The 22,639-nt window shown below is 48.5% G+C and overlaps 11 protein-coding genes across 11 annotated transcripts, besides 4 other annotated features; all 11 read right to left on the bottom strand.

The window, feature by feature from the left end:
* Nucleotides 1-11,255: part of a sequence feature (sequence corresponds to BAC RPCI93-3A7) that runs on past the window's edge.
* Tb927.6.1400 (cyclophilin-type peptidyl-prolyl cis-trans isomerase, putative) lies at nucleotides 627-1,409 on the bottom strand (the record flags this gene model as incomplete). The annotated part of the gene is made up of 1 exon (XM_840169.1): nucleotides 627-1,409. The coding sequence occupies one exon, from the start codon at nucleotides 1,407-1,409 to the stop codon at nucleotides 627-629; it is 783 nt and encodes a 260-aa protein (XP_845262.1).
* On the bottom strand, nucleotides 1,652-2,341 carry Tb927.6.1410 (hypothetical protein, conserved; the record flags this gene model as incomplete). The annotated part of the gene is made up of 1 exon (XM_840170.1): nucleotides 1,652-2,341. The coding sequence occupies one exon, from the start codon at nucleotides 2,339-2,341 to the stop codon at nucleotides 1,652-1,654; it is 690 nt and encodes a 229-aa protein (XP_845263.1).
* On the bottom strand, nucleotides 2,922-3,353 carry Tb927.6.1420 (hypothetical protein, conserved; the record flags this gene model as incomplete). Its single annotated transcript, XM_840171.1, has 1 exon — nucleotides 2,922-3,353. One exon carries the CDS (start codon nucleotides 3,351-3,353, stop codon nucleotides 2,922-2,924), a length of 432 nt encoding a protein of 143 aa, XP_845264.1.
* Nucleotides 3,912-6,221, bottom strand: Tb927.6.1430 (hypothetical protein, conserved; the record flags this gene model as incomplete). Its single annotated transcript, XM_840172.1, has 1 exon — nucleotides 3,912-6,221. One exon carries the CDS (start codon nucleotides 6,219-6,221, stop codon nucleotides 3,912-3,914), a length of 2,310 nt encoding a protein of 769 aa, XP_845265.1.
* On the bottom strand, nucleotides 6,545-7,453 carry Tb927.6.1440 (hypothetical protein, conserved; the record flags this gene model as incomplete). Its single annotated transcript, XM_840173.1, has 1 exon — nucleotides 6,545-7,453. One exon carries the CDS (start codon nucleotides 7,451-7,453, stop codon nucleotides 6,545-6,547), a length of 909 nt encoding a protein of 302 aa, XP_845266.1.
* Nucleotides 7,797-7,822: a sequence feature (AT_rich).
* On the bottom strand, nucleotides 7,866-8,708 carry Tb927.6.1450 (hypothetical protein, conserved; the record flags this gene model as incomplete). Its single annotated transcript, XM_840174.1, has 1 exon — nucleotides 7,866-8,708. The coding sequence occupies one exon, from the start codon at nucleotides 8,706-8,708 to the stop codon at nucleotides 7,866-7,868; it is 843 nt and encodes a 280-aa protein (XP_845267.1).
* Nucleotides 8,726-8,811: a sequence feature (GA-rich).
* Nucleotides 9,267-10,511, bottom strand: Tb927.6.1460 (cyclin 3; the record flags this gene model as incomplete). The annotated part of the gene is made up of 1 exon (XM_840175.1): nucleotides 9,267-10,511. The coding sequence occupies one exon, from the start codon at nucleotides 10,509-10,511 to the stop codon at nucleotides 9,267-9,269; it is 1,245 nt and encodes a 414-aa protein (XP_845268.1).
* Nucleotides 11,256-22,639: part of a sequence feature (sequence corresponds to BAC RPCI93-28P18) that runs on past the window's edge.
* Tb927.6.1470 (hypothetical protein, conserved) lies at nucleotides 11,936-12,607 on the bottom strand (the record flags this gene model as incomplete). The annotated part of the gene is made up of 1 exon (XM_840176.1): nucleotides 11,936-12,607. The coding sequence occupies one exon, from the start codon at nucleotides 12,605-12,607 to the stop codon at nucleotides 11,936-11,938; it is 672 nt and encodes a 223-aa protein (XP_845269.1).
* Nucleotides 12,973-17,586, bottom strand: Tb927.6.1480 (hypothetical protein, conserved; the record flags this gene model as incomplete). Its single annotated transcript, XM_840177.1, has 1 exon — nucleotides 12,973-17,586. One exon carries the CDS (start codon nucleotides 17,584-17,586, stop codon nucleotides 12,973-12,975), a length of 4,614 nt encoding a protein of 1,537 aa, XP_845270.1.
* Nucleotides 17,903-19,213, bottom strand: Tb927.6.1490 (hypothetical protein, conserved; the record flags this gene model as incomplete). Its single annotated transcript, XM_840178.1, has 1 exon — nucleotides 17,903-19,213. One exon carries the CDS (start codon nucleotides 19,211-19,213, stop codon nucleotides 17,903-17,905), a length of 1,311 nt encoding a protein of 436 aa, XP_845271.1.
* On the bottom strand, nucleotides 19,982-21,823 carry Tb927.6.1500 (alkyl-dihydroxyacetone phosphate synthase; the record flags this gene model as incomplete). The annotated part of the gene is made up of 1 exon (XM_840179.1): nucleotides 19,982-21,823. The coding sequence occupies one exon, from the start codon at nucleotides 21,821-21,823 to the stop codon at nucleotides 19,982-19,984; it is 1,842 nt and encodes a 613-aa protein (XP_845272.1).

The raw sequence follows: 22,639 nt of genomic DNA on the forward strand, positions 1-22,639 counted from the left end.
CTTCCTCTCCTCCTTCCATTTCCTCACAATATGATACGCAGAGCTGCAACTTTGTAATATGTGCGCAGTTGATGGGGACTTCAGTGGTTATCACTTTAAATTGCAAATGGAAATTCTGAAACAGTTCCAATACTCCCTCATGAATACCAACTAGTGTGTGTCTCCCATATACCGGCAGTTGCCATTACTGCAATGTTATGCTCAATGAGGATCTTTTTATTATCAAGTGTTAGCGCCAACTATTTTATTGTTCATGTCAGGCTCATATTCATGTAAGTGAAATGGGTGAAACTGTTCTTTTCCTTACTTTGCATTATATAAATAAGAGGAAATAAGGGATGCTTGTTAGAGGCACGCAACAGACACATACACATATGAGAGTTTCCATCCAACAATACATACATATCCTTTAAATAGTCCACCAACTGGAGGATGACACCAGCAGGTCAGTGAGGGAAGCAGTATGTCTAGGAATAATATAAAAGACACGTGTGACAAAATTTACATATTTGTTGCCTTGCTTTGCCTGCTGCGAATACCATATCACCTCCATCAGTAAAGTTACGGAATTCGGTAAACTTCCATGAATGCACATAAGCAACTGATACACACACACTTTTCCCTTCCTATTCCTCTCCTGCACAACTCACATGTTCACTTGACGCACTGTCATCCGCTGCAGCAGGTACCTGTTGTCTTCCAGGTGGTTTCTCTCCAGTCAATGCACCACAGAAGCTTACAGTTACTGGCAAAACGGGTCTGCCCACATCATCAAGAGGAACTGCCTCAAGTTTCTCTAGCAGTGAGAGATCATCAATAGCACGTCCAAACACAACTTGCTTGAAATCAAGAGATGGAGAAGGACCAAGTGTAATGCCAAATACGGAGCCACTTGTGTGAGGACCCTCAGAGATCATTGTGAGAAGCCCACGTTCCGTGTGTCGGTGACGGTATCCTTCATCCGCTATTGGTGTGCCAGTGGAGGAGAGGTTAAAGGAATCCAATTCACCCAACACAATGATATTATTGTTGTGATCCACATGATGCACTTGTGTGCCAAGGTAATCCAATTTCACACCCGTGTTGGTGTCAATCCCACATGACCCAGTGATTAATGCCCTGAAGTTTTCTACGGTTCGCGGCACTACATCGTCAAAGAGTTCAAATACCAGTCGTCCGCTGAGAACGTCATCAATGGACATATCCAGGAAGGCACGGCAGGAGTTCTGTTCCTCCTTCATGCGATGACTCCGCTGGTAATTTTCCCATTCTTTTAAACGGCGCTCCTCCACATCGTCGTAACGACTCTGAAGTGTCGCAGAGTCTTCATCATTTTCTGGTCGTTGTAACCTCGAATCTCCCTTTTTCCTGCGGGAGTGCCGTACACCTTCTAGTTTTGTCGTTGACATCAAAACAATCACTAGGCCTATTCCGCGCTGAAGCAAGATGTCGAATAAGTGAATGCTATCTCAATCCTCTGAAGTTTTAAAATGAAAGCCGAAGAAAGAGGAGAAATAAAGGATGGAAGAGTGAGGGATGCTGGGCGTATTGGTAGTGTAACCATAAACACTATAGGTGATGTGAAAACAATGATTCCCTGAAGCCTCTTGGGTGGGGGTAAGGGAAGATAAAGGAGGAGAAAGAAGATCAGTCATCCCTTGCCGATGGACTGCAGCCACGCGGAGTATGCCTCATTCACGTGTTGCTTACCTCCATAGGATTCCTTGAATTGCCGATCAAACTCCAGGAACTTCCGCCGAGTGATTTGCCCATATTGAGGTAAACCTTTTGTATGTTTGTTAAGATCCTCGCGCTGGATGTATTTCGCCGCTTCCTCTGAAAATCTGTCATTCATCCAGTTGTCCTCCATATGCCGCTTCCGCAGATGAGCATAAGGATCGCCCCTAAGTGAAGGGGGAATGAGTGCTTCCTCAAGTAACTTCACCACCTCGTATGAAATGTATTTCGCCACACACGTGTCTGTTGGTTTATAGCGTCGGTACCACGGCGTACGCTGGAATTCCTCGACAGTAGTCCACGTGTTTAGCGATGAGCGGCAGCCTTGTGTTTTCCTCTCAAAGATTTCACTCATCTCCCGCTGCACCTCCGCCTCACACCATCCTTCTTTTTTGAGGATGTCCATAACGACGTCTTCCATACGGTCTGTTAGTTTATAGCGACAAGACCATTCCTCCTCCCGCGCAACGGGACGTGGGTTTCCTGTAAGCACGGGGATATCGCGCATTTTGTGACTAAATCCTAGCTCCTTTCCGAACCGTGTGGTGCTGTCGAATGATCTACCGAACTTCACTAACACGGCAGCGGATCTCACGCATCGCATCTTCCCCCCTTAGTTTGGGAACGTTTGTCACGATAAATGTTTCCCTCGCCACTTGCTTTGTGTATATTTGGTGGCACCGTTGCCTCTGTCCTCAATCAGTTCGCTATTTCACTCCCTTGGTCCCACAACTGTACCTCAAATACTGCTGCTGTGTATGTATTCCCCTTTTCTTCTTGTGCTACTGCCCCCCTGCACGTGTATGCGCACCTTTGTTCGGTATGGTCAATGGCAAGAGAAGAGAATGGTATCCCAAACAAAAACAAATGTATGTGCGAATACATATGCGTCCATACACTCGTGTAAGGTGCGCAGCGTGGCGTAGGCTCAAAGAAACCCCTCCGTTCACATGTGTGGGCGCACAAATGCCCCTGCATGGAAAAGTTGAGAGTTCACAACCGGTCACAACTGATCGTCTTCACCTTCTTCATTCCCTCCTTTCTCCACTCCAATGGAGCAGCTACGCAACAGCAACAATATGAGCGGGGAAAACATCCTTCCGCTTGTCAATACCTCCACACCCAATCCACAAACACTAACTAGCACCCGAGGTCACTTGATGTTTTCAACAGTTGTGTCACTTTTACAAACCAGTAACAGCAAACTGTTTTGCCCACAAAAAAGTGCAGCCGGCGAGCGACACCAAATTCGTAAAAATCACGAGTGCAACGCCCGGGGCAGCCCTCGTTCGCCCCTGCAAGCCGCTGAAGCTCTTATGGCACACAACAAGTGCGCTAGTGGCAGAAGTAACGCACAATATCCAACCAAGTAAGACGACTCCCTTTGCACTGTTAACGTTGTTCCTGATATCCGTAGGAGAGGCACGAGTAAGCAACACGAAACCCACCACGGAGATGAGAGCGGGAAGCAATAACACCAACGATACGCGGTATTGTGCATTTGGTTCCCCCCGAGCGACAATGATTAGGTCGAGCAGCAACATAAGCGCTGAACCGAACATGAAACCAGCTACCCCGAAGGGTGTCAGCAACGAGCGCGGTGTTAGTTTGCTCATTGTTCCACCCGCAGTTACGGTGTATCCTTCGGTGACCTTGAATATTTTAGGCATGAATAGCAAGCAACAAACAAGGTGGGGGGAGAGAAGAAAGAGCAAAGGAAAAGAAAAGAAGAGCGTGACCTGGAAGTGCACAACGGAGAGGAGCAAATACTTCATGGGGTGTATCAGGGTCGCATGCTCCACGCGGAAGTGGGACAACCCAATAGGCCGCTGACTTCCACACTGGTTCAGTTGCTGCACTGCCGACTCCGGTTTGAGGGTTGCAGCGTGAAGCAAGGCGTTTCTCTCCCTCTCTTTCCTCCTTCTCAACATCCAAAAGGGGGGGGGGAATGTACGTTTCCTTTCTCCCCTTTATTTCTCCTTCGGGTGCTAGTTGCCTTCCTTCCCTTTTTGTCCCAATTACGGAGTTCAGTATCTCGGGCAGCAACAATGCAAACTGCAGACACATTAACTAATCACTTACACGCTAGATGAAAGCGACCTTAGACAACAATTAAGTCGGTTTAACTGCTTTGCCTTCCCCCTTACCTCTCGGCACCCACAACTTTGGAGGTCTCACGACAATCTCTCGAGGATGTCCTGAAGTTGTGCCGACACGATTTCGTCAATTCCATCGCTTTCGCCACCTACCGGAAATGAAAGCACTGGGTCCTGTTGCAACTCTTCCAGATGATGCTGACCCTCCGAAATCTTGGTTTCATACGATCTTATTTTCTTCAACAGCGTGGCCTTCCGTTCAGCAATGACATTGAGTTCGTTAGCGAGTTTCTCACCGGCTTTCTTGAGCTCCTTAATGTCGTGGGTGAGTTCCTTCTTTTCGCGAGCAAGATTGGTGATGGTGCGCTTCATTTCTTCAATGCCCCTTGCCATCTCCGCATTTTGCTCTTGGGCTTGTTTGATAATCTCTTGTTCCCTCTGGCGTTCTAACTGCTCCCGGCGCTCGCGTTCGGCCAATTCCCTTACGATGCGTTGCTTTTCGCTCTTAAAGCGCTCCAAAATATCGTGAAAGCCCTTAGTTGCCCGCTGTACCGTATCCTTTCGTGTCTTCTCCTCGTCTTTCAGCGTCTTCGATATCTCCTGCTTAACTCTTTTTTTCAATTGCGCAATCTTTTCATCCTCGATGAGTTGGCGCACCGCCCTTTCGTCTACTTTTGGTCCGGCGGGTTTATCTTTGTTGGATACATTCTTCGAAGAAACGGTCGTCTTGGGAGCCTCTACGATAACAATGCCAACCTCAATGGTGATGCTGTCATTTTCCTTGTGCCAGAAGCCTTTGCGCGGGTTCAGCAACTCATCGAATCGGGCAACGTTGTTGAATCCCCAATCATTTTCCTGCGACCTCGCGAAGAAACGCTGTGTGCCCTCGTTGCAGATAGAATCGTCCTTACTTAGGTGGTTGATAACCGATATTAGAAACTTGCAGTACACTGTCTCCGTTTGGCAGAGGTAGAGTGCTAAATTACTCTTGTTTGCCATACAAAGAAGGCTCCACTTCATCTGACCGAACTCAAACTCGGGTGAGTAACGACGCTCACTGTCTTTGGGTAAGAGGGATATATTTTCCACCTGAAAGGTGATAAACCCCATGTCACCCTTACACCGCATCAGGGAAGGCGGAACCGTGAAGGCGAGTGTCTTTTGCCTCTTGGAGCGGGATTTCCTAGCACGAACGCGCTCCCGTGGGAAAGCAGCGAAGACGATGGCCTCGCAGAATTTCTCCGTGGAATTCGTGTCTGGGACCGAGACTCCCAACTCGGAGGTGATTCTTTTCAGTGGTTTGAGTCGGAGATTGGTTAAGACTGCAAGAAAACCCATTGCTACCATGCGCTCCCACATTTCTTCCACCTGCGGGCTTTCTTCCCACAGACCCAACATGTGGCTCAGCGCATGCTTCAACTGCTCTGGAAGGGACTGAAGAAAATCAATGCTTGCTGCGGTCTGAAGGGGTCCCGTCTGCACGCGGTTGGTCATATCCTCAATGAACTTGTGCTTGTCTATGAGAGCGCAAGCCTTTTCGCACCCAAGCCGAACGGCCGTTTTGACTATTTGAACAATGTACTCACGGTTAGAAGAGGATGGTTTCACCTTAACCTTCGCGCTCTCGCTCATCTTTTTTAGCGAGTCGTTGGAAAGTGGCTCCATAAAGCTTGTTAGGTGCGACACTGCCTCTCCACTTCCCGATGAGCAAAGAGAGGTAACATCCACGTTTGCGGCTTCCTCATCACCTGCTTCATCTTCCCCAGACGACGATTCGGCAGGTGGAGGCACGGTACGCTGCTCCAGTGACCTACGACTCGGAAAGGTGTACGTGGTGGCCCTAACGGTGAGACGCGGAGGGGCGAATGGGCCGACGGTATTGAGAACGGTTCCCTTATCATCCACAACCTTCTTTTGTTCGATCAACATCGTTTCGTCATCCTCACGTTTCTTGCGGAGTTCTTCCTTCTTCCTTAAGCTTTGTTCTTGTTCCCTTAACATAGGCTTTGAACCGCCGTCAAAGTCGTCATCACCCCCGCGTTCTTCGTCCGAGTCAAAAATGCTATCCGTCTTGAAGTACTCTTCCTCGTCTCTAGTAACTGGGTACTCACGTGGAGCCACATTGTCAAAATAAGTGTATGGCGCAGCACGGTGAGCTGCCGACATGAGCGAGTCCACCAGGGGTTTCAGCATGCCCCAAATAACATTCTTATACTCTTCCGAATCATTGTTTTCCTGTGCACGGATCAGCTCCTTTTCCAGAGCTAGCGTCATATCCAGCCCCGTCGACCCTCTGATTGGGGACTCGTGCGCGAGCCGGTGGAGGATACTCCTATAAAAGTCCTGGTCCTCAGGTGCTAACAGCGGTTGCGAATACTGGGGATCCATGGCCTTCTTAACCTTCAACGCTTCTTTAACTTACTTTTCAGCCAACTTTTTCCTACTGTATGATCCGTCAACGCGATCGAATACAAGTGTCGGCACAGGCACACGTGTTTTCATATATGCGGGTACCGGTGCACAATGAAGGGAAGTCACAAAGTAATTGAAGAAAGCGCAAGAGTGAGGGGGAAACCATACATGTCGTAAATATTGTGGGAAAGAACGAGACTCAAAGGGGTTACTTAATAAAAGGGTCGATATTATGACGTATGACTGTGCATTTACACACACATACAAGAGGCAAACAACGAGAGACACTTCAGTATTCGTCAAGACGTCGACGCTGTTGTCGCCTCGAGCTGTGAGCCAGCCTTATGTTCCTCTTCACCAGCAAGGGCTTTACTGCTCGAGGAGTCGGTAAGGACCTCGTCGGCCCGCTGCTGAACGTCGCGCGTTTCATACCACCACATGAAGTTGACCTTCCCGTTCAGGTCAGTATACGGCAAATAGTCTATTTCCCGCTGTTGGAATCGGCGCAGGTACCTTGTGGTGTTTGCTACCTCCTCCTCCAGACGCCGCGCGTGCGCCTCCTTCGCCTCAACATTCATTTCCCTAAATTTCTCCGCGTATGTGGAGGTTTCCGTTGCGGCCGCACCTCGCAAACCTGAATGGGCGTCCACCGCCTCTGATTTTGCTGTGACGATCCTCTGTACTTCTTCATATCGCTCGCGTGTAAGGAAGCAGAGCCACTCATTGGAAATGGCATCCCGCTCAAATGTGACGAATCCCTCCTCGCGTGCCTGTTTTAGCACCTCACGAAGATGCCTCTTACTATCGAGCACGATCTCCGGGTCGTTCGTGCAGTGTTCCCAAAGGCCTCCTACCTCACATGGCTGATGCCGATAAAGAACGCCAAGTACAAAGTTACGGGGGATGGTGCCAACATCGCGTGGAATAGCCTTGGTACGGAAGCGCTGTTCCTCCGTAAACTTAAAGTTTTCTGGAATGCGCTGTTCCGGCCAGTTCTTCATTTTAGCACCGCGGTAAACAACTCCATGCGGTGTATGCACGCCGCTCTGCCAACGCGCGATCAAGGACCTCTTCATGACGGAGAAGTCGCCGCTGCCGCAAGGGATGGAACGGATTTGCGGGGCGCTAACACAACGAACTATACGAGGTAACGGAGACACAACTAGAGAAGACCAGAAAAACACGTCCGAAGTGTACAAACAACACATGTGTGTGCTGCGCCAGCGTTAACATGGAGTTAAGCCACAATGTAAGCACGATCGAGTAACAACCCAAAAAGGAAATTCCCATCGGTGGTAAAACACGAAAACAAAACTTGCAAGTAAATACCGACACTTGCACACGACAGTGAGCTGCCTTGGAGCTGTCCGGGCGTGATTTTCTCGGATCCGCGTACCGGTCACCGCCTCTAGGAGGTTCACAATGGGACGAAACAAACAAAAAGAGAGAGGGATATCGGTAATACTGTGACAAGCGTAGGTGTAATTAAGGGAGAGAGTGGAATATAAAAAGTCTTGTGATGATTTAAACTTATCGTCTTCCTCAAGGACGATAAATAAATAAATAAATATATATATGTATTTACAACGCTCGAGCAGTTAGAAAAGTCACCACGGAACACTAAGTGAGGTTCTTACTTCGCTCGGGCGTGGGACCGGGTTGTGAGGTCATGAATTGGAGCACGCGCTTGGAGGTTGGAAAACAAGCCATCAAGCAGAGAACGTATGCAATACATTTCAGGAAGAGAAATCCCAGCTGCCTTACGTGACATCCTCCAACGAACTGCCTCGCCTCCTCCGCCGGGTTTACGCTCCGCGACGGATCTAAAATCAACTTTCCCTGCGTGATACGTGTAAACCCAACTGAGAATCCCAGTAGGGGCGTTCCACTCAAGTAAAGAAAACTACCCGTTTTGTTCCCGCATTCATCCAAAACTGATACCATGGTGAAGTGCATAAGTAGAGGAATACTGACATCGAACCCCTTTCCCAAATGTATCACATGTGGGATAGAGCGGAAGGTGACTTTGGGTGATATCCATCCAACTTGCATACGAATGAGAGCCTCAAGCCTTAACCCCCTCCTCGATTCTAGCAAGCAGCGATACCGAACTCTCGACATGTTTCCCTCCTTGTCGCTCACTGTTATTTGAGCATTGGGGTTCATAGGTTTTCCCGGGCCGGCAGCTATGTGTGGGTCAATGGCCAGAAAGAAACCTGAGACACGGATGGGACCCTTAAACGGTTCCTCCACACGAAACAAACCCTTAGTTCCAAAGACGGGGTGATCTGTGGGGAGTAACCGACGGCTGCTCTGCGCAGTTGGGAGTGTGGCCTGTTGTTGGCCGAAGAGGGGATGGCTGGTGCTTAAGAGGGTACGCCTGGGACGGGCGGGTTCTCCCCTCTTCCGTGTCCACAAATGAAGGGGAAGAAGCCGCCTCCAGCAGCGCACGTATGGTGCCATCACTGCGCTTAGGACGAAAAAAAAAAGGGGAGGGAAAACAAAAGAAGAAATGAGAAGAGACAAAAAAGGAGAAACATCACGTGGAGGGGGGAGGGGAGAAAAGCGTTGACAAAGACAATTGGACATGTAGATAACAATGGCAAAGTACGGCTGGCGGCAAGCGAAGCAACCTGCAGCTGTACGTGTACCATTTTGATAGCTTTGGTAATAAGACGTTGTTGAGTGAAGTGTGGGAATAAATCAGCCACCGCCTTCATATTAAAGCAAAGAGTTCAACGAGAATAGGAGAAAAAAACGACAACAGTGAGTGAGATAGGGTCCAAGAAAGGGGTTAAACGTGAATAAATGAACCAGCACAGGGCATCTGCTTTCTTTTTTTTTTGTAGTGTATTTGAGTTGCGTCTCAGTGAAAGAATTATTCCCCTACCGGGAACAAAAGGAGAAAAACAGCAAAATCTTCAATAGCACAGCGGGTCGAAGAAAAAAAGGGGCAGAGGAGTCAAAAGTCCCTGCCTCCCTTCCCGACATTTAGGGAAAAGGGGTATATCAAGCAGGGATCTATGAATTTCTTGTCGCAAGGCACATATCCAACCGCTCCATAATATCCTCAGGCAACTGCGGAAGTTTGACAGACTTACGGTACTCTTCAATTGTTTCCCTGTACTTAACGCAAAGAAGTCGGGCAGCAGCAAGACATCGACTAGATGATATACCAAGTTTACCCTGAATGTAATTAATAGCACTTTTCCCTTCGACCATATTTGTAGCCAAAATACACATGGAAAGCATCAGAACACCCAGTGCCGTGACATGACTGGGTAATTGTATGAATTCAACATGTAGAACGACTTCCTGGACGAGCACTTGACACTGATTCAAGAAGCGTTTATTAATATTACGCGGAACAACCAAAGTGCCACGCTCCACAAAAACGAAATTGACCCCTCCATTAGATAAACACAACCGGCTCTCCCTTTTACTATCCACGTACAGAGAGCGTAACGGCGTGTCGAGCGCAGTGCGGCGGGTAACAAGGACGTTTTCCCCAAACACCTGAAAAACTTCGATGTTGTTGCTTGCAGGAATTCCCGCAATTGCGCACAGTTGTGGGACAATGCTTGTGATGATGCAGTCCTCCGTCGCCTCGAGGCGCTTCCACTTGTGCACATCTTCCTCTACTACAAGAATATTAAGAATGACAATCTCTCCGGGTTCTCTTTTCACCACTGAACCACATGAAACGAGGTCTTCGCTTCCGAGCATGTGCAGTTGCAAGTAAAGGTGGTTGATGACAGTTGTGTGTGGAAGCCGCCACTTGAAGAAACAAAGTATTGTTTCCTCCATCTCCAATATTTGCTCACTAGAGTAGGCATCATCGCAAACGCGGACAATTTTCTTAAGTGAGGGTAAGCTATTGTCCATCTCCTCAAATTTCGCCGCATCCCACAAACATGTCGCCGCCGCCAGTTGACACTTCTCAATTGGGAGTGTTTGCAAAGAGCCCGAAATGAAGGCGTCCGTCAGCTGTATCGCAAGGCACAACGTTGTCCCCTTCAAGTTCAAAGCCACACAAACGTCACGCAGCCAGTTCGTAATTATCTTCCTATTCCTATAGCTATAAACGGACTTCTTAAGTTTCTTAATGTCGTCGAGTGGTGTCATTTCCTTCTTTTTCATCATTTCAAATATAGCGACATGCGACACGGTATCACCCTCTCCCGGATGTGACTTATAGTCAATGGAAGAAGGATCCCCGAATGGCCCCGGTATGGAGTTTAGCGTCACAGTTGTACGTATGTTCATCGTGACCGCCCGCGATATAAATGTTAAATGTTCCGATGACACCACCGTAACGCCCAGCTTTTCCTCCCATACATACACACATATCCAAAATGTATGAGGGGAATGTGACATAAGCAGAGGGAGACGAATACCACATGAAACCACCAGCGAGGTGAAGAGAAGGGATAAGGGGAGTAAGTCGAGATAATTGAGTAAAGACAAGTAAAATGTTGTCGTTTCTCCCCCTTTTTAAATATTGAACTGGTATGTGGTGCCTGCGTCGTTGGTGGAGGTAAAGTGGCCAACAGAGGCGAAGATAAATTATCCGTAACAAATGAACACGAGTTTTCTTTTTTTTTTTCTGGAAAGAAATTATGGAGGAGAAGAAGAAGGAACCAAATAAGTTTTCGGCTTCACGTGCAGAAGTACTAATGGCAGCTACAAATCCTCATCTGCGAACGTTGATCGTACCTCCCCCCTCCCCGGCAGCTCCTTCTATTCGCAATGGTGCTGAGAATTACGCCACTTTACGCACGTGCGGCTCACTGTCCCCTCTTTTTTTCTTTGCCATTCACAAATTTGCCCCCGTCTCGTCCACAACAATCCTTTCGTTTCGTTTCTTTACCTGTCACTCCTCCATTACCTCTTCTTCTTCCTTTTTGGCACTTGGGGGACCGCTGCTATTTTTCCTTATTTCTGTTACATCAGGTAAAGGTAAGTAAAGGTTGGGAACCAAATGTCATTGAAGCCACTGTGTAAAAGAGTCCAACTGCACCTGTCAGCGCGCTCCGGCCGTGTCACGGCGCCTTCATGCTCTCGGCCGCGTGTACTTTTTTTTTTCCTTTACTCCGTACAAGACGGAGTAAAGAAATTGCTTGGGGAGACCAGCTTCGTACCTCCTCGTGACCATCCGCAAACTGGCGGCGACAACACGATAGAGGCGTGACATTAAATGAAGTGTGAGCGCACCTGTCCGGCGAACATCAATATTAACTCAGTTCAGTACCATCGCGGGCATTGTGCCTCCTATTGAGGTGCAGCTGTAGAACTTTTTGACGCATTATTGGGAGAAAAGATCAAGCTGTAAAAGGAACCAAATGACTGCAGAAAGGTATTTCCTGTTTCACATGTTTTACACCAACATAGTGGGCATGTGCGCCTTTTGTCTACCATGTTTCTACTTCTCATACGCGCACGAGTGTCTGTACCCCCTTGCGGTGCCCCTCGTTCCTACATAGATGAAAATTTCAACTCCTCCACACTTTTCTTTTGGTTACCACTCGCCTAATCATTTTTGCTTTCAACTAACTTACAAGTTTGTTCTCATTTCCCCACTTTATTAATAGTTATACTTCTTTCCCTCTTTGGTTCACTCTTTTGTTATGGTGGTAGAAGTCCCATTTCCGCCCTTCAACAGCCTTCAGAGTTTCAAAACTACTCCTCCATCAAGCCGCCCCTCGGAACCGATCCAACTGCTCATCAAGACCCTCGCGCGTCATGGGCCCACTTCTGCGAGCCCCTTCTTTTTTATTGTGTGCGGAGTTGTTGCCTCCACGGGAGGAGCGGTTGGTACGTTGTAACAGTTCGTCATCCAGTTTCCTGCGCTGAGGTTGCTGCTGGGGCCGCTGGCGGTCGTTCTCGCGTTGAAGTCTGCGTCGCCTCCCTTCCACCAGACGCCGACGAAGACGGCCCATGGCCACTCCGCCGCGCAGAGGCAACCGCTCACGCAGACGATCACGGCGCTCCAAGCGCTCGAGTCGTTCAAGTCGTTCCAGGCGGAGCAAACGTTCCCTCCGCTCGCGACGCAGCTGCCGCTCAATGTCCTCATCCCGCGCAAAGCGGTCCGCAGCACTGCGTCGGAAGAGGCGCCGGTCGCTGAAGCGTCGGCTACGTTCCCCATCTCGGGAACGGCGGCTTCTGCGGACCTGGCGGTCACCATACCCGAAACCCTCAAGCCGTGTCCGGCGCTCACTGACAAGGTAGCGACGTGGTGCTGGGAGATCATCTTCCCTGTCACTTCTTCGTTGATCCCGCGCTTCAGCAAGTGCCCGGACGCGGCGCACGTTCCGGTCGTACAAGTCGCGAAGACGCCTGCGGTCGAAGTCGTCTCGGCGCATAGCTTCAAGCCTGTTTCGTATATTTATTTATTTTTCTATTTTCCTTCCTCACTCCACCTTGATTCGTTCTCTTCTTTCACTCGCTCTAGTCGTATTGACCCTCTGGGTGTCCTTTACTCCTCTTACGCTGCCGAAAAGCAATAGCGTTTGCGATGCGAACGGCCAAAAACGTAAGCTTTGTGTCCTCCACATCGGTGGACAAACACGTGGCGATGCGTGATGTGTGTGACAGACATTTGAAGGAAAGTGGGGAAAGCGAAAACGGTCTCATGACTGCCTTTCCTTCGTCTCCCGTATGTCACAAGGACACATTTCAACGAAGAGGGAGAGATACAACACAAAGGGGAAGCCACTTCTTTACATATTTATGGCCCGTGGCGAACGCCGTTCAGGAGAACCTCGCCGGTTGTGTGGCCAGTCAGCACGAATGACTCAGGACCGTTCTTATATGTAGCAACGCAGAGGCATTTGTAATTTGATAACTTGGTCGCTGCTCCCCCCCGCCTGACATTCACCAGGAAAACTGATCCGCACCCGGCCACTACCACAACCAACCCTGAAACGTAAACGCATTGCACAGGCTTCAGAGTTGCTGGTGGGGGTAATGTGGAGACCTTCTGCACTTCGAAACGAGCGGAAGAGTCAACACCATCTACGTGTAGATGAAAGAGATGGAAATAAACATCGAAAAAGAAGAGTGAGACCACCGGTGATTCTGTGTCACGCGCTGCGGCTGCTATTTGGAAGGGATGCTTGTAGGAAGTCCTCTCTGCGTGATTTTGAAGACTCCAGCAGCGCACCGTGAGATCCTTGCAGACACTGATCAAAACATCTTCGACAAAGAAGCCATAAAAAACGTGGCCGCTGTGTCCAATAAACTGGTTCAGTAGGGACCAGGTGGACACCTCGTACACGTAAAGTGTAGATCCTTTATCGAAGTTTGAAACAACGGCAAGGTACCTGTCGTCCGGGTCGGCTACAAAGTCCAGTGAAGCTTTTTCTCTTGCATCAGTCGGCAGAAGCATTTCCGATACTTTGAACTCCTCTTCATCCAGATCAATGTAACAAAAACACCCCGCCTTTTCCTTAAAAGAGAACACGAGATAGTTACAGAGGAACACCATGCCCTCGACCTCTTTGACAGCGCAGACAGTTGGTGGACCGCCTTTCGTTGGTTGAAGCAACAATGCGCCGTCGGAGTCCAAAGCCGCGAAAAGTGTTCCTTTGGAATTTGCGGTAATACGTTCAATTGACACAGCTGACAATTTACCGCTTAACCGCCAATTGGACGACAAGGACTTCTTCTGGAGCACCTTCGTGGAGAGGAATGGGTTGTCACCCAGACGCCACACTTTCACTTCATTCCGAGAAGTAAGTGCCATGACCAGTTGATTCCGTTCTTGCACAAAGGTAATTGCCCCGATGGCGCACGTGAGGACACCCACAGGTCGCCGGGTGCTGGCATCCCACACATAAAGGTAATAACCACACAAAGCAATGATGAAGGAATCACTCCCCGTTATGAGCAACTGCGTGGGGATTTCGTCGAACAGCTGATCCAATTTCTTGAACCTTCCGCTGGACGTCTCCCACAATTTCAGTCCCTCTTGCTGCCTGGAGAGCAGTTGCCCACCGTTAGAATTGAGGTAAAGTTCTTCAATAGGGGTTCGCCCAGCATTAGCAATGTGTAAAAGCTCGCCAGCGCCGGACCAAATCCATATGTCTTCGTCCACTGACGAGGCAATGAGACGATCGCTTGCGGGGAAAGCCACACATCGGATTACCCCCGTATGTGAAAGTTTCTGCACCCTGCATCCCCTGATAATAAATAAATCGTACAAACTGGTAGCGAGGACGGAACTACCGAAAAAGTATGCTTCACGTGCCTCCGCCTCTAGGGTTGGTAATATTATGACTTTATTTTTCTTAGTCAGGTCCATAATTGAGAGAGATTTGCTCAAATTATGCTGTACAGCAATATTAGTCCCCAACACGTCGAGTGCCCTGTCAGACAGTGTAGCGGTGACATCATCAACATTAGAGTGACCACCCGTCAAAAAGTCAAACGTTGCGAGATGTCTGTCCCATATCAAAACAATGCGGGTACCACAAGCGCTGAGCGCACCCTGGAAAACGGCGTCTTTGTTGCAAGTAGTGTCAAACGTGGCAACTACCTTATCGAAATTCCCAGTGGAGTACACAAACACAGTTGTTTTAGTCGATATCACGAGGTATTTCTCACGCAAGTGAACATAAATCGGCGTTTCATTGACGGGGATGGAAATTGAGGAGCCCTCCTCCCCAGCCGTGTTCAGAGGTGCAAGCACCGAATATGGCACTTCCTCTGAAGTGGAGGCGTCTCTGTAATATGGCGAAACCTCCGACAACTGAAGCGCGGACTGAAAAAAGAAACAGTCAAATGATTGAATATCTTTAGCCGCATTCAGCAGGGCGGAACGGCGTTGGCTCTGATCCTGCTTATCGAACACAAAGTACTCCCCATCGTGCAGCTGCGACAGGAGTCGATAGGAATTCAAGAGACGGAAAATGATGTCAATGGCATATTGGGTATTGCTCTTTTCTCTAGAAAAAGCGGCATCCATTATACTGGCATCCAAAATGAGCGAGTACGCGTTCTCAAAACTACCGTTGACAAAAATGAGAGGTCCAATTTGCCTGAAACACAGAGAGAGATCAGGGCTCCGTGTTTTGACTAGGCGATACAAATGATTTTCCACCAATGCATTGACATTATCCAACAAATCGCTGTAGAGGGAGTTCACAACCTCGTGTACCTCTGGCCCCGCCAAATGCGCCACAGAACCACCGTGAATTTCCACAATGCCGTCATCAATGAGCATGAGAAGAACTGGGATCGTTTTATTGCGTGGGCATGGCCCGAGATCTTCACACACGCATACAACCTCTGTGACAGGCAGGGAAGCCGCAGCAAGGCATGTGAGGACGTAGCGCACAGTAAGAGGATCTCCCTGGTCTTCGTGGACCTTCAGAAGCTTAACCAACAGCTCCCTCATCGTATTAGGGACCTCCGAGGGGAGGAAGAAGGTGACATCCTCTGAGTCGGTAGTTAGTGAGAAGCGGAAAAGAAGTGATGCTGCGTAAGTGTCAAAACTTGTAAACTTGGACCCATCCTTATTCAAGAATGCGTTACCCACCACTCTTTTCCATGCTTCACAGTTAGAGGTGTCCCCGCCATCCTCCTGATGTCCACCTGCAGTTCCCCCTAATATGCCGCGCCGCACAAGTTCTTCAGTAAAGAGCCATGAACGCACCTCGTCTGGAAGTGGGGCGTTTAACACTTCAAACGGTTGAGGAAGTCGCTTGCGAAAGGCGACTAGAATGGGACTCTCTGTTTTAATTGAGACAACAAGGGTAATTTTAGGAGGCAGGGTCGAGGGCAACCAATCCAGGCTACAGCAGTAGTCGTTTCCGCAGCTATCAAGTGTGTCCATCGATGGAATGATCATTAACAACGGCTCGTCCTCGTAGTGACTAATTGCATCATGGACTTCATTGCATAACGTATCAAGAGAAAGGTACAACTCCATGGGGGATTTGGACAGCACGCCAAGAAGATAACTCAAAAACACAACCATACTACGGTTGTCACGTTTATAAGGGTAAAACACCACCTTCATAGGGCCACTTTCCGCATACTTGTTAGCCAACCACGAGAGGACATTGTTGTGAGCCTTCACGTCCGTTCCGATAAGAACAATAGGTACGCATGTGCTCCACAAACGTTTCTCCACGTGCAATACTATCTCTTTGCACATTGGGTATGATGAGAACAGGGACTCTTTTTCGCTAGTCAGAATGTACGCCTTCTCCTCGTCAACCTCCTTCTCTTCGTTCTGAGAACCCTCCTCCATGGTGAATTTCCGCGAGAAGACATCAGTCAATGCACAGTATAGATCACTCTGACAGCGGACCTTCCAGCAATTCTTGGTTCTCAAACGCACTGCCGATGGAACATCGCAGTCTCCAACTTCGTCCCAGTTCACCGCTGGAAACCACTTTTCCGGAGGCACCTCAACTACTCCTGCAGTGTCCGGTTTCTCTTCCCCTTTCTCATCTGATTCGCTCAGTAATGTTACATCGTACACAAAAAAGTTGGTAACGCACTTTATCGCGGGACTACATATGGCGCCAAATTTGTCCTTGAGCGGCTTTGTAATGGGTCGTGTTTGCTGAACTGTTGCCATAACGGCCTTCAGTGCAGCCTCATTCCATGGCACGGCGTCGTCCACGAGCGCAACACACCAACTCAAACCGTGATTATACCTCTCGGCGCACCGCTCTATTTTCGCAACCGCCACGTCCGGCGTATCATTTTCATCGATTGCTAGTAAACAAACGCGAAGTCTATACTGCGCGAGAAGACTGCTTACAGGGGGCAATATCTCGGTTGAATACTTCTCCACATATGAGGCAGGTCCGGCCACCGCAACAAACACAACATCCCATTGCATTGGATTCAGATCCTCCGCACATGGTGCGATAACCGCTGCCTGTGTTTCCTCGTTGGACTTGCAGCACCGCTCCAATCGGCGCGGCCACTCATCCTCTAATTCGCACTTCTCAACATTAATTTCCGTCAGTGTTGGTACAATCCGCGCGGTCTCCCATAGCACCCGCGCGGCGGCCACGTTCATAGGATTCTCAGATACATCAACATGACAAACGTAGCGGGAGCCGCGTAGAAACCTACAGAGATGCTCAACACAAGTGGTAGACAGGCCATTTTTTTTTAGCACCACCCTTCGAATCCCCACGTGGCAGGAAATGCAGTCAAGCAACGCCTTTACGCCAAGCTCGCCAAGGAGCGTTCGGGAGGCGTCAATCTCCTCCAACATGAGCTGTGGTGTGTCCACCTGCTGAAGAATCTCTGTGTTTGGTTTGACATTATAAAATTGACAGCATTCCTTGTAGAGGCTGATTGATTGGGAGGCAAACATTCTCACAACACAACAATCAGCACCACGCCTTGAGAAACATGTTCGATAGACAAGAAGATGTGAAAATAACAAACAAAAAGAACGACGAAATACCAAGTAACGGAGGAACATTAGTAACAGATGAGCAAAGGCCACAAATGAAACTTAAACAAGAATTGAACCAGTAAAAACATTAGGAAAGGGAGTGTACGGATGATGACATTCACATCCCTTATGTTCGTTGTTCCTCCACCACTTCCTCACTGGATCACAAATGCCAAGCCACCTTTACCTCGTGACAAAATAACTTCACCGCCTTCTGGTGGCGGTAGGCCGCTTACATGGAGCAAATGTGGCAACGTACCCCCCTTCCGCACAACTCTGCCACGCCATTCTCCTCCAGCAAACTGCGGCGGGAGACGGTCACCTCGCGGATGTGTTTCAAAGCCAAAAGGCTTCTGAGGGACGTCACGAGCCACATGCATCTCGCAATGGAAATCCTTTCCAGATATATGAGCGATGAGCATAGCAGCGACAACTCTCTTTCAATGAGGCGCGTGCCATCCAAGTACAAATCGCCAAGGCATATTGCGGTTGCTACCCACGTGTACCTGGGACACCTCACATCTTTTAGCGAGAGGCGTTGTACCTTCCAGTGAGTCCTGTGAGTCCTAATTGTCCCTTCCACTTCACCAAAGCTCAGCTGATCGAGAACAAGCCCACGAATTCCCATAAAACCCTTAAGACCCCGTCGAAGGTCCTCGGAAGAAACAGCAGTACTGGATATATTTGCGTATTCCAAGGTTGGAATTGTACCGAGTGATCCCACCTGACGAAGATTCGGACACCCTGCCGCCGAAAGGTGACGCAACGAGGGATGACCGGTAAATGGTGTAAGGCTTATGACGCCCGTGCAACCATCAACGACTAAGCTGCGCAGTTGTGCCATTTGACCCAATAAATTAACGTCGCGGTGCGTGATGGACACACCACTTACATCGATGTCCAACAGTGTCTTCGAACCCCGGAGGGCAGAGAGCGAGGATAAATTTCCACCTGAGACATGAAGGGACTGCAATTTAGTCAACTCATGTACAATCATGGGTGTGAGGTCCACTTCGCAAGCCCCCTCCAGCACAAGACATACCACCGTCCGAAGGATATCAAGTACTTGAGCTGGTCGCAGCCGATGGCGTTCCAACAGAGCACCGAATTCAGTGGTCTGAAGCCGGAGCAACTCCACTACCAGGCAACCACCTGAGGCACGTTGAAGGGAGTTAAAGAAATCACCCAATGCTTTAACGCAATTGGAGTCAAATATCGCACGGACAGGACACTTGCCTAGTGCTGCAGCTAACTTCACATGCGCTGCCGCCGCCAGCAACGGCACGCGGACGGTACTTCCATTCAGTTTCACACCATGGAGAGAAATGTTCGCCCTAACTGTCATTTTCCCATCACTATCCACTGATGGGAGTCGCTGATACACGTATCGCTGCTGCTTCGACGGTGTTGCAATCATCGCAAGCGCAGACCGCGGGTGCGTCGCGTACCAGACCCACGGTGTGTTTTCATGTGGTTGTTGCGCAATGTAACTCGTAATGCACGTGAACAATGCGCAACTAATTCCCCCGGGGTTGGAACACATGCCGAAAAGAACATGCGGAGGAGGGGTGGAAGGGATTAAATCAAGGACAATAGGGAAGGGGAAGAAGTGACGAGTGCTAATCGGTTCCCAACAACGACAACGACGACGACAGGAGAAAGCTGGAAAAGCCAAAAACAAAACCCTTCGACCACGCTAACACAAAAACGTCCACCTAATGACGCATATATTTGTATGAACGTAAAACATGTCCGAAGACGAGCAAAGGTGGGGCGTTTGAAGGTGCGGGAAACACAAACGGAGTTGTGATAATAAAGACAACGTAAGGAACAAATGGGGGGAAGTGCATAATGCTGTACCGGCAGTTCTTGAGAACAATCCCGTGGAAAAAAATGCACGTTATTTCCGAGGAAACCTCCTGTAAATAACGTTACTATAATAGAACCTCAACCCAATAGCCCCTCTAACGACCAGTCTCCCAGACGGCCGCCTTGCACCGCCGAGTTGTGCTACCATTACCTTAATTTTTCTCCTTTTTATTTTCCCGTTGTCGGTTGCATGCACTGTATTATTTCGTTTTAAACACAAGGACCTAATGTGATAGTGCCCCCGTGGGGCTAAACATAGGTAACATGGTCGTTACGCTGTCAACAATTTTTACGTACCAGGATAACCAAGTATGTATTGCTCACCACAGATTATACTTAACCGCAGCCGCACAACTATCTTAGCGAGACTTTTTGCACACATAACACAATTTCCCCGCTGGTAAACCAACGGGCATGAGTGTGCATAAATACATATGACCCCTCAGAGGTGAGCCTGAAGAGCCCCGGGAATGCCCATTTTGTCAAACATCATTTCACGATTCTGACGGGCCTGTGTGGCCTTTGGTGTTTCCTTCTCCGAAGGGGGTGAGGGGAGCAGTTTTCCCGGGTTACATATGTTCTTTGGATCAAGCGCTTTCTTGAACTTCATAATTGCGTCTAACCCACCCTCACCATTGTAACGCTTCATCCATGGGACGTGCTCATAACCTATTCCATGGTGGTGAGTTAGGTTTCCTCTGTGCTGTAACATGACTTCCATCGCCCTTTTTTTTACTTGCAAAAAGATCTTGAGGTCATTTTCGTCGGCCTGCCCGCCAATAAAGGTGAAATACAAACAGCAACCAAAACGGTACTGATGTGCAGTGTGGCAGCCTATCCATGCGTTCTTACCATTCTCGGCCATCACTTCCGCAAACGATTTCTTGACTGCTCTCCAGCAGTGAATAGCGTCCGTGTAGAGGACACTCGTCTCAAATACGTCCGCCCAAAAATTGTGAGCCAGAGCGAAATCGCGAAGGTACGGAAGGTCGTATTTCTTTTCTTGCCACGTGTTACCCGGCTTGGTTCCCAAGCATGTGGCACCGAAGGCTTGGAAGACGCCAACCAATTCACTCCGCTGACAGTTCGTTTGGGCTTTGGTTCCTTCAAATCCGACAACCACAAGTGATATTTTGCTGAGGTTCCATCCCTTCACAGTTGCGATGTATTTCTTAAAGCACTTGCTGAAGAATGTACTAACCAACCCGGAGTCTGTACTTGCTGCAAAACTGAGCCGTGTGTCGTCTTCGTCGTATAACCTCATTGTGCACGGGTGGATCCCCTTGCGTGTGCATGTATGGAAAGCAGTAAAAGCAACTTCAAATGAGGGAAAGAGCCAGCCTTCGTAACGCTTCACCTCTGGTATGCGTTCAATCTTAACAACAGCCTCTGTAACAAGTCCAAAGGCACCCTCGGACCCAACAAACATGGCGTTCAAGTCGACACCGCAGGGTCGCGAGGTAAGGGGTGTTTCCACCACGCCAACAGGTGTCACCACCCGCATGGCGAGAATCATGTTTTCAATATCTCCATATTTATTCGACATGGCACCGCTGCCTCGCGCAGCAATCCAGCCACCAAGAGTCGAATATGCATAACTATCAGGGTCATGACCCATCATGAAACCGTAGCGGCTCAGTTGCTCATCTATATCTGGGCCAAGCACTCCCACTTCAAACACAGCGGTACCAGATTCTGTGTCTATATGAAGCATTCGCCCCATCCGTCGCATGTCAATGGAGATAACCATACGTCGCGTCTCAAAGGGATTCGGCTCCACGCCACCTGTCACATTTGTGCCACCACCGAATGGCACAACAACAACGTTGTGTTTTTGTGCCAATTCCATAATCTTTACGCAATCATCGTGGTTGTTGGGGAGAATGACCGCATCGGGTGGGCGGTCGATCATACCACGCCTTACACGCCAAAGGTCGCGATAATTTTTACCAAAGATGTGCGTCAGGCGGGCATATGCGTCGAGACGGATCTGATCTTTTGACAGAACCTGACGCAACTCATCCACGAATGGTTGTTTCACTACAGGCGGTGGGAGCCGTTTAATGGCCTCCTCTTTTGTTAGCCCGGGTGTGGGCTTAATTTTAAACTCTCCCTTCACCTTGAGGACATCGTCCTTCATGAACTTCAGAAGATGCTTCATCGGCTTTCCATTTGTGTGTATGGGGAGTTGCCTCGCCTCATCGTATTTGATACACACGCCAGTGTCCCCCCAGCCATTCCATTTGATTTCTTCAAATGCATCAGTAATCATTCTCTTATCCATTTTGTTGTTTTGATTTTAAATTGCGGTAACGGAATTAATATGTAAAAATATTGCCGAATTACAACGATGAATACTGTTATTTTTTATTATGTTATACCAGTATGTCGTGCAACAATTGAGTTGCTCTAAAACTTCTATGAGTGGCTTTTTGTTCCCCTTTAGTTTTTCAACTTCTTTTCGTTAAAATTATCCTGGATTTAACTGCAAAAGAAAAAAAAAAGTAATAATAATAGCAGATGCATCAAGGACATCGTATGTGATAGAAACAACAGAGGATCAGGGATGGAATGCAAACAATATCCCTTTTGGTGTTCTGTGGACTTCTTTTCTCTTTCATTATTGTCTCTTTCCTTGTGAGGATTTCCTTCACAAGAAAAGGTTGAGATGAAAGCCATACGAAACTCGCTGCCGCCACCGGGAAAGCATTTAAAAGACAACTGCTTCACTTTTCTTTTAGGCATCCCGATGGGTTTCCACAAACAATGAGGGACTTCATAACGCACCCAAACAGAGACCCATGCAAAACAAATAATCAGGTAAACACACAAATAAATACATGTGTATATACACGCATGTGTTTATTTCTTCCTTTTTATTTTTATATTTGCATATGGTACCTTCCCAATTGTACAAGGTGTGAAAGAAGAAGGGGACGGGAAACCTTAAAAAAAAAAACGAAGAGACGAAAACAATAGGACACCACAACACAAGTGGCAGTAGTAAGTGCATAACCACACGCTGGCAAGGGCATGTCTCCGACATCAACTAACACTACAATACAACTATAACCCACCCAGCCACAACACTGAGCTAAGG

Source organism: Trypanosoma brucei, chromosome 6 (assembly GCF_000002445.2).
Source record: "Trypanosoma brucei brucei TREU927 chromosome 6, complete sequence".
Lineage (NCBI taxonomy): Eukaryota > Euglenozoa > Kinetoplastea > Trypanosomatida > Trypanosomatidae > Trypanosoma > Trypanosoma brucei.